Source organism: Lolium perenne, chromosome 2, assembly GCF_019359855.2.
Source record: "Lolium perenne isolate Kyuss_39 chromosome 2, Kyuss_2.0, whole genome shotgun sequence".
Classification (NCBI taxonomy): Eukaryota; Viridiplantae; Streptophyta; class Magnoliopsida; order Poales; family Poaceae; genus Lolium; species Lolium perenne.
Window position 1 is genome coordinate 74,651,915 of NC_067245.2, and position 9,914 is coordinate 74,661,828.

At 49.4% G+C, this 9,914-nt stretch overlaps 1 protein-coding gene across 1 annotated transcript; it reads right to left on the reverse strand.

Moving 5' to 3' along the window:
* Positions 1-791: 791 nt before the first annotated feature.
* Positions 792-9,698, reverse strand: LOC127332969 (amine oxidase [copper-containing] alpha 2, peroxisomal). Its single transcript, XM_051359280.2, has 4 exons — positions 8,833-9,698; positions 2,089-2,473; positions 1,898-2,011; positions 792-1,778 (listed from the first exon to the last, which is right to left on the reverse strand). Exons 1-4 carry the CDS (start codon positions 9,681-9,683, stop codon positions 1,014-1,016), a joined length of 2,115 nt encoding a protein of 704 aa, XP_051215240.1. The 5' UTR covers positions 9,684-9,698; the 3' UTR covers positions 792-1,013.
* Between the last annotated feature and the right edge of the window lie 216 nt (positions 9,699-9,914).

Consider the following 9,914-nt stretch of genomic DNA (forward strand, 5'->3'; position numbering starts at 1 on the left):
ATGTCGAGCGATTGATAACCAAAATGATACCCACATATAACACGAAGATCTTAGTCGTGTGTACCTTTGGTATTGTTATTCAATATACGCCGCATTACATCTCGATACTTTACATAGCCCTATGTGAAACTCTAGGTTATCCTCGTTTCCTGACATGTACTCCTCTACCTATACTGTATCATCGATGTTCCCGTGACATAACTACTTAGTCACATCTCCGGCTAGACGATGATGAACATCATGATACGTAAGTGGGCCAAGAGCGTATCTCTCCATCGTCGGAGTGGCAATTTCATGATCACATAAAATGACACTACGACATATTATCTCGTATGCATGAAGGCCATCTTTATTGTCAGTTTGTCACCCTGTTATGAAGTAACATTTTAACATCTCGTGACATCCTTATCATATCTTAGTTCACATTAACATCATGGTCTAACGATCTTAGTAATGGTAATACTTAGTCTTTGAGAAACTACCGATAACTATATCGACGATGTGTTTGACGGTATATCATTTGGGCTTATCCAATATCATTGTTCCACTAACAGTGTTACTCACATGTGATACAACAACCTCGTAACAACTTTTACTCATTGCCCTATAGTGAGGAAAATAAGACTATCGTTGTCACATGTATTAGTCATAAAGGCGTGACTAGTGATATCTTCTTTGGTGTTTATTACTTCACACATGTAATCAGTTTTTTCCTCCAATATAATATCACAATAACAAGAGATAATACAATTATAGCATAGAATACAAAGTTAATTAAGAAACAGAGAAAATATAAAAATAATACGACTTTATTATTGTCTCTATGGAATATTTCCTTCATTCCCATGCTTTACCAAAATCAGCACCCTGCATCTGATTCTTATTCGACTCGCTTATATTGTGCAGACTCACCCCAACGACAATGAATCAGATTTTTTTATTGTAGAATAATGCCACCGCTTGGGGAAATCAGTTTATTGTAAGGTCGGTGCCAATCTGGGTCGCACGACAGATCAGCTGGAATTGCCGGCGCACGAGCAGTTGACGGAAGTTGGCAGGTCATACTCAAGCCGAGGCGGTCTCATTTTGAGCACCGGGTTCCGCTCGAAGAAGTTTGCCGGCCGGAGCTCGAACCCGCCGCTCATCGTCGGCATGACCGGGAAGTCATCCTGGTACGGTATGTGGTGGACGCCCACCGTGTACCACAGCACGATGTCCTCGTTCCTTATCCCCCTGTCCCTCCCGCTCCACATGGCCAGGCCGTCGTTGCCGCTGCTTCGGTCGGCATACAGCCCGGGCGCCCACTTCTCGTCCCTCTTGTATGGTGTCACCCGCAGCTGCTTCTTGCTGTAGCTCGCGCGCCTCTGTGGGAAGTCGTCGTCGTCCAGCACCGACGCCGCCGTCGCGCCGCCTGGGATGACGCGGTACCCGACCTCGTTGCCCATCCTCGTTTTCTTGTTTGGGTTGACGATCAGCAGGTCTGCTGCCGCCACGTTCACGTCCACCTGAGCATCTGCCTCGGTCTCGGCCACGTCTCGACGCACAGTCCAGTAGCTTTTCCGTGGCGTTCCGGCGGTGTTGCGCTTGGTGGTGATGGAATTCTTGACGAATGAGTTGTTGGTGCCGTCCACGTCGAGGTCGAGGTAGTAGGTGATGTAGTGGTCGTGGTAGACGCCGATGGTATTCTCCGAGAGCAGCGTGCCGTGCGCGTCCTGCTTGATCTGGTCGGCGTGCGTGTAGTCCGTCCCTTTCATCTCTAGAATACCTGTCATGGATACCTGCAAACCCAGCGTATCAAGCACACATTCTGTGTTTTACCGGTAATCTTGTACACATTGATTGCTGATGGTCGATTTTATAAGCTTCGAATCCAATAGATGAAATGATGCATGCATACCACGAATTTGATGGTGCCGCTTGTCTTGAACTCCCAGTCCAATATGTAGTCGTAGTTCCCGCATGACACCGCCATCCTCACCACCAAGCTCACGTCAGGCCTGGCCTCCGTGATCTGCATCAACACCGACCAAAACAGATCAGTCCATCATGCTTGTAGAGCGGAAATGCACAAATCGAGCATAGGGTTACCAGTCGGTCGGGGAAGGCGGACTCGGTGTGGCGCCACGCGATGTCGCCGGCATAGCGCTCGAAGATACAGATCGTGTCCTTGTTCTCGACGGGCTTGCCGTCCTGGTCAGCGTAGTAGCCATTAAGGTAGGCGGCGTTGGCAGGGCAGTCGGCGCCATGCTGGAGAGGGAAGGCCGTGATCCCCAGGCCGAACTCGCCGGTGTCCAGGAACGTGCGGTCGTACCACTCCTCCGCTGGGTCCATGTACGGCACGAAGACTTCCGACACAAACCCGCGATAGAGCACCCGCCGCCGCGCGCCGGCCTCCACATCGTGGATCGAGGCCAGTGAGATGACCGTGCCAGCGCGCATGTCAAAGCCCGCATGAAACTCCCAGTTTGCCCACCTGTGGTATTTGCAAAACGTCCATGAGCTAGAATGGTCAGGCATGATACATGCTGCATGTAGCAAGCAAACAAATTTCGATGATTAAGCTTATTTGAAAATTTGAAAATTAAAATGTTTTATCTTTTAAAACATGAATGCGATGGTTTGCATTTACCGTACATGTTTTGTCTAGAAGATTTTAGGAACTTCAGCAATATAAACTCTTCAAAGATGGAAAATTTATAAAATTACAAACACTCATGTTAAAACTAACATATATCGTAGGTTAGCGACTTATATGTTGCTGCCTAGCAATAAAAGAGCACGCAATAAATTCGCAGAAAAGCACATAAGTGAGACAAAGATTTAGAATCGTCACTGATGTGTATCGACGGACAAAAGGATTACCAATCAGGCTAACATCTTGAGCTACTCCCCCATCCCGTTTTACAAGACTTGCGTGCATTTCTAACTTATTAATCGAACCAACCTAATATGATGTATATATTAAAGTACTAATGATATATCATTAAAAACTTCATATGTTATATTTCCTAAAGATATAAATTCATGTCACTCAATTTATATTATATTGGTCAACTGATAATTTAGGGATGCACATATGACCTTAAAACAGGACCAGAGGTGAAATCAGATTGTGGTGTATCGATGTCATCATTTTCCTTAATGATATGGGCATGAAGGCAAGGAGAAGCCCAATTTCAGGACTCCACCTAGTTAGTTATCTTAATTATTGTATTTTATATATATGGTCATATGTGGGCCAATTAGGGTTTTTAATAAAATTGAGTTAGTATTGGTTTGGGCCTGTCCAAGCCAAGTTAGGGAGGCCCACTAGGGCTGGCCACCCACCCCCTCATATAAGGGTGGGACGGTTGGGGTTTGAGGGTTAGAATCAGTTTGAGTTAAGTCTAGACGCTATCGCGTGTGTGCTTGGTGAAGCATCCCTCTGGAGATGGCGCCGCCGTTTATCTATTATCGTTGCTGCGTAGGTTCTTGTGTTCATCAATGATTGTCGTGCTTTGGTCTTGAGGCGTGGTGATCTCCATCACGTTGCTTGCTGGATTTATCCCCTACTTCAGGTTGTGTTCCGCGCGTAATTGGAGGTATCTATCTGCCGGGTTCTCGCTGTGAAAGATCGGACAACACCGTAGGAGGATCTGCTGGGATCATCCCTTATCACTTAGGGCACCTAGGATCATTATTTCTATACTTGAGAGTGCAATTGGCATAGTAGTCGACCCATGCATGCACCACAAAATTATTCTCTTGCATGAAGGCCCCATCCAAAGAAGGGACGTCGCTCGATAAATAAGTGACATGTACCAAATATGTTTCTCATAGAATTAGTCGACCTAACCATCGTTCCCTTTTTCTTCTCCTTGACTAACCTAGCTAACACTTCATCCTCTCTTGAAGTGTCACCGCCCTCCTCCATCTCATTCCACATTGCCAACTAGTGCCCTCCACTAACCTTGTACACAGGTGAATCACGAACCCATTTATTTCTCTTCTTATGGTGCCGCGATAGTATCAAATTAGAACATCATTGCCCCGACCACGCGTTCTTCTGAGCACATAGGGCGCCAGTTAGGCTTCAACGGTGACGAGTTTCACCGTTTCTATCTTATGCCTTTGCCATCAAGGTTGGATGAGGTCGTTGCCATCGAGGTTATCAACCGACCACCCCTTTTCCTATGTGCGTGCGCACCTCCCACCACTACACCGCACACCCACCCCCTGCTATACCTCCGAGTATTCGCTCCCTAAGACTACCCACAATGGGAGTATCATAGCTAGTATCATGCATCACATGCATGCAAAAAGCTGATGTGTCACATTAATAAATGAAGAAAGAGATGGTAGTAGTATCATAGGTAGATACTGTATCATAGCACGTAGAACTAGAAAAATTAATGTTAAACCAATCTTGTACACACTTTTGCATTGAGATTCTACAAATCACTAAATATAATTAACTTATGATACTACTACATGATACTATGCATTGTGAAGATAGTATCACACACTAGTATCATATGCATGATACTACTATATGATACTCCCCATTGTGACTAGTCTAAGAGCAAACATGAACACATGTAATGTATTATTTCCTTATTCACAATTCAATAAAGAAAATGCTTCTTTTGAACTTGTTCGTTAATGGCCTAATTGGAACGAACATGCTTTTATATGAACCCGAGAGCACATATCTTCTCCACTTTCTCGCTTGGATTTACATTGTGCTCATTTCTCCACTCCACGGGGCTTCACCGGCAGCAAGTTCTTAGAGCATCTCCAGTCGCTTTCCCCAAACCGTCCCCCAAAGCGATTTGGAGCGCGCCGGACAAAAAAACGTTCCCAACCGCGTTCCCCAAAGCCGTATTTTGTCCGGCGCGGCCCGATACTATGTCCGGCGCCCCGAGCTCGTCCCCGTCCCACAGGGGACGCACCGGGGACGCCGGACACACCGAAAAGCGAGGCGAAGCGACGCGGGCCCGACGCGTCAGCGGCACAATAAATTTTAACCTAATTGTCGCCTACCTCGCGACAGAAGTTATTGGCGCGCAGCGACGGTGCAGTTCCCGCAGAGGCGCAGCGACGGTGCAGTTCCCGCAGAGATGCAGCGAAGCGTCTCATCGCGCCTAGCTCTGCGTGCCGGCGTTAATGAGCGCCACCGCTCCCCTGCCTCCCTCCGGCCTATAAAAAGGTCTGCCTCTCATCGTCCCTCTCACACACAAACCCTAGCGCCTCTCTCTCCAACCCTAGCCGCCACCATCTCAACAAGAGTCGACGCCATGGCTGGGAGAGGCGGAGGACGAGCTCGCGGTCGTGGTCGTGGCCGCGGCAGAGATGCCCGCTCGTCGTCGCCTGCCACGTCGTCATCTTCATCGTCGGAGATGGACGTGGAGGGCCCCGTGCAGTTCGAGTTCGTCCTCGTCCTCAAGGGTGACCCACGCGGCATCCAGAGGCTGCCTGACTCCTTCGCCGTCTACGTCGTCGGCGACGACCGCCCGGGAACGCTGCATCTGCGGGACGCTTCGTGCGGGTACTACCGGTGGATTGTCGACGTGATCTACGACGCGCGCGGAATGATGTACCTCCACATCGGCTGGGAGAAGTTCGCGCGCCACCACAGCCTCGAAGCCGGCTTCATCCTCCTGTTCTCCTACTTTGGCGACAAGGACATGAGCGTCAAGGTCTTCGATGAGACGCGCTGCCGCCGGGACTACCACGGCGACAGCACCGACGAGGAGGACGACTGATGAAGAGTGTTGTTTCTTCGCAGCGAATACGTGCACGGAGGTTTCTGGCTCTTCTTCTTCGCAAGAACCAACAGGGGCACCGTCACCAGCTGGATTTTCCAGTTTGGGTGACTGGGTGTGCCCTCGAGTGTTTTTCTTGGCAGCGAACACACGAAACATTCGATGCACGGCCTAGTTAGGTTTAGTTTTTTTGCAATATTTTATATTTGTGTCAACCATGGTTCAACCTATGTATTAGTTTGTGAAAAGCCATGTTTCAAATTATGTCTTCGTGTAAACCACGTTCCCAATTATGTATTAGTTTGTCGAATATTACTTCTCTTTATTGAAATAAAAATGCAAAAAAACAAAAAAAAAGTATTTTAATGTTTGGGGCGGCGTTTGGGGGACGGGGCTGGGGAGCGACGTCCCCCAAATGCGGCATGAACGAAACACGCCCCCCAAACACTCAATCCGGCGCGCTCTGGAGGACGGTTTGGGGGACGCGACTGGAGATACTCTTAGGACGACGATGACCATGCCGACAACGCATGGCCAAACACTGCTGATCGGTGCTTGCTTGTTAAGCCCCTACGAGTGGTGAATTCTGTTTAAAATAGCGGGCTATAGCCTATAGCCATGGAGATTTCATAACTATAAAAGGGTATAGCGGACTAAGATCATATATCCGATTTGCTAAATAATAGGAAAAAATCAATATTAGGGCAGCCTATAAATCTTCTATATGATCAATAATTCACAGATAACATAGTAACATTGTCACATAAGAGATGCGTATAACCAAAACATAGTTCATATATAGTTCTTTAAAAAACATAGTTCATAGATAGTTAAGGACATAATTATGTCCAAATATTACAACATCATTAAATAGTATTAGTTCATAATATATTGGTGTTCATAAATTAGGCTGAAAAATTTGGATCAATTTTTTTTTGGCCCTATTGAGTGAAAATATAGCCGCTGTTAGGCTAAATTAAGGCTAAATAGTTATAGCCTGGCTATTAGCAGATATTTCTATTTAGCCTTTAAAAGCTCGAGCTGTAGACGCGGGCATAGCGGAAGCTATAGCCGGCCTATAACGGGCTATTTTAAACAGAGGTGGTGAAACACCAAGAAATTGTATAGTGCATAATTGCTCGGGAGTCCAAACTGATAGCGCTTAATAAAGCCGCGGGTGGTGATGCACATCGCTGATCGACGCCTTAGTGCAAGGTCGGGTAACATGGTCGGTTGTGTACGTTATGTAGTAGTAGTACAAAAGGTTTGTTCCCATTCACAAAACGTTTTAGAAAGCATGCTGCTATCTTTTGGAATCTGATCCAAAAGAAAGTGTTTCCTACTAATGGCATCTCCATCGGAGCCACGCAAGCGCTTCGTTTGCGGCCGCGCGGAGAAAAAAAAAAGTGTCGTCCAGCGGCTCGACGCATAGTGTCCGGGCTATCCGCGACGATGTAAAGTTGGCTCAAATATGCGTCGAGTTTGCGTCTCAGCGGACGCTGCGCGGACGCGCCGAGTGACCGCTGACACTTATGTAGGATCCGCGCGTCAGTAAATCAAACTAGACCGGCACCAGCAGTCCACGCCATAACGATGGACGTCCTCGTCGCCGCAACCACCATGGATTCCGAGGAAACCCTCGCAGCCGCTGCCGCCCCGGACTCCCCCATAGCCACCACCGTAGCCCCAATTGAGGCCGCATCTCCGGCGGAAGAAAAGCGTACCGCCACCAGCGGTCAGGACGCTAAGCCAAGGGCGGCAAAGAAGGTGTTGTCCAAGGAGGAGAATGGCGTCGAGGCCGCGAAGCGTCGCGGTCGACGCAAGAATCTAAAGGAGAGGAGTGCATGCAGCGGCCGCCGCCATGGAGGTCACCCTGCACATGGCGTGGCAGATGCAGCTAAAAGCCGGCACGGCGCAAGTAGGCCTCCATCAGAGCATAGCGGAGGCCATGCTCCTCGTCAAGCGAGAGGGGATCGTCGGCGTCACTCCCCGGCCTCGTCGGTGAGCTCGGTAAGTTGCCAGCTACGTCCTGAAACATCTGCTCCCTTGCAGGTCCACGCGGCATCGCGGTTCGCCTCTGGCGTCGCGCCAGTGCAGTTCAATGGGGTGCCGGTTCCCGACCTGAACTGGACGTCGAGAAACGGTGACTCGTGCCCGGGCGCGACGCAGAAGACCCGTCAGGTCCCGGAGGAGAGCATGCTGGTGCCCTGCAGCCCGTTTGACGAAATGGCACCATCTGCCTTGACGGTGGACGACCTGGTACGTAAGCTCTCTCACTGTGTGGGTCTGCCGTGTGTCATGCGTCGGACGTTCGGTGATTCGTAGGCATATTGGAAGGGATGCAATGACAGCGACATCGAGGCCATGATCTATGGCGGCTGCTTCGTTGGCGACGTCAGGACATGGTCGCATGATCAGTGGCCCCTTTTATACTCCATTTTGTGTCGTACCATGTGCAAAATATGGTGAACTTATTTGAGACCTCAATTTGAGCCAATATTATGGCTATAATTTGGTGCAATTTGATTGTTTAATCAGTTTTCTGAAATTTCTGAATTAAAAATGGCTCGCGCCCGAAATGCGTCGGGCCGCTGCAGCCACTCCCGACGCAAAGGGCGCATGACCATTTTCGCGTCTACGGACCGACGCAAACGGACACGCGCGGATATTTTGGACATCCAAAAAGGCTCGTTGGAGATGCCCTAATAGTCCATTCAGTAAAACGGAGTAAGTGTGGAGCGGCGATTCTAGTATTCTACAGGCGCCCGTACATCCAGCGTCCACTTATTGCTTTGAGATTGGTGAGACTTTAGCAATTGTCTAATATAAAATTAATAATTATAACGTGAGTGAAACTCTTATGGAACCAAATAAAAACATGGGTACCATTGTAAAAAAAAATAGGAAAACAGTGAAACCTGTCAAACAAGATTGGCAAGTTTCAGAGATATTTCGCAAAAATATTCGTTTTTTCAATATGTTTCAGTTTGGTTTCATAATTTTGTGAGTGAATTAAGGGACAGCCTATAGCTGACGTTACTACGGTATGTAACATGGCCGGTAGAAATTAAGGAGGTAAATGTGTTACCTGACCAAGTGGCCGTCAATATGGAAGCCCCTGCCCTCCGGCTGCAGCACCACGCCGGGCGCCGGTGTGGGTCCGTTATACGGTGACTCGACCTTGCCGGCCCGGTAGTCCGTCCCCTCGGCCTTGGGCACCGGGTACACCACCCTATCCCTGTACTTGACGATGGCCATCCGGTCGAGGTCCACCACCACCGTGAGGCCCTCGATCGGCCGTGCGTACAAGTTGGGCGTCGGGCCGGCCATGAAGCACACAAGCTTCACCAACCTCTGCTGCCCCTTTTCCTCCGACTCCGAGGGACCGGCGTCGCCGAACCACCCGATGGAGAACACGGGGCAGATGACGTCATCCATGTCCAGGCCACGCCGGCGCACGGACTCCACGAACGACACGTGCTTGAACAGTAGCGCCTCCGCCTCGAACTGCTCTTCTATCGTGTGCATCGGGAACCCCGCGCCGTGGTGGACGGCGTGCGAGAGGACGGTGGGTGCTGTGGCGTTGGTGATGTCGACGCGAAGCTCGTGGGACTGGCCACCGGCGCGGGTGATGACGAACGCGTGGCGCGGTAGGGCGGCGCGGGAAGAGGAGGAGCGTGCCTCGGCGTAGGATAGGACGTCCGTCTTGTCAGGTTCGTCCAGGCCGACATAGTGGAAGGTGAGCGGGCGGTCGCTGATGAGCGGTGAGGCGAGCACGGCCGCACGAACGGCGATGAACTCTGCGGGAGAGAGGGGGTCGAGTGGGTGTGGATGGGAGGATGCTGCTGTAGTCAGGATGGAGAGCGCGAGCAAGATGAGAGGAAACATTGCGAGGGAGGAGCGGCAGACACCAACACAGCTGCCTCGTAGCGAGCTCATGTCGAATTATGAAGTGATGAGACAGATTATTATATAGGCAACCTAAGCGATGGGAAGGATCACGTTTGCACTTAGCTCCTCAAGGAATGGGAAATCACCACACGGTACAGTACAGTACAGCTGTCCGATCCAGCCAGAGGCCCAGAGTACATAAGAATAAAAATAAAGCTCTTTTTTTTTCCTAAAAGAAGAATAAAGCTTATATGCTTGAACCACCAAACAAATCTTATC

Coding starts and splice junctions, on each gene's coding strand:
- LOC127332969 (XM_051359280.2), bottom strand. CDS start 9,683: ATGAGCTCGCTACGAGGCAGCTGTGTTGGTGTCTGCCGCTCCTCCCTC. Junction 2,012..2,088: donor CCGCCTTCCCCGACCGACTG/GTAACCCTATGC, acceptor GTGTTGATGCAG/ATCACGGAGGCCAGGCCTGA. Junction 1,779..1,897: donor GCGGCACCATCAAATTCGTG/GTATGCATGCAT, acceptor CTGGGTTTGCAG/GTATCCATGACAGGTATTCT.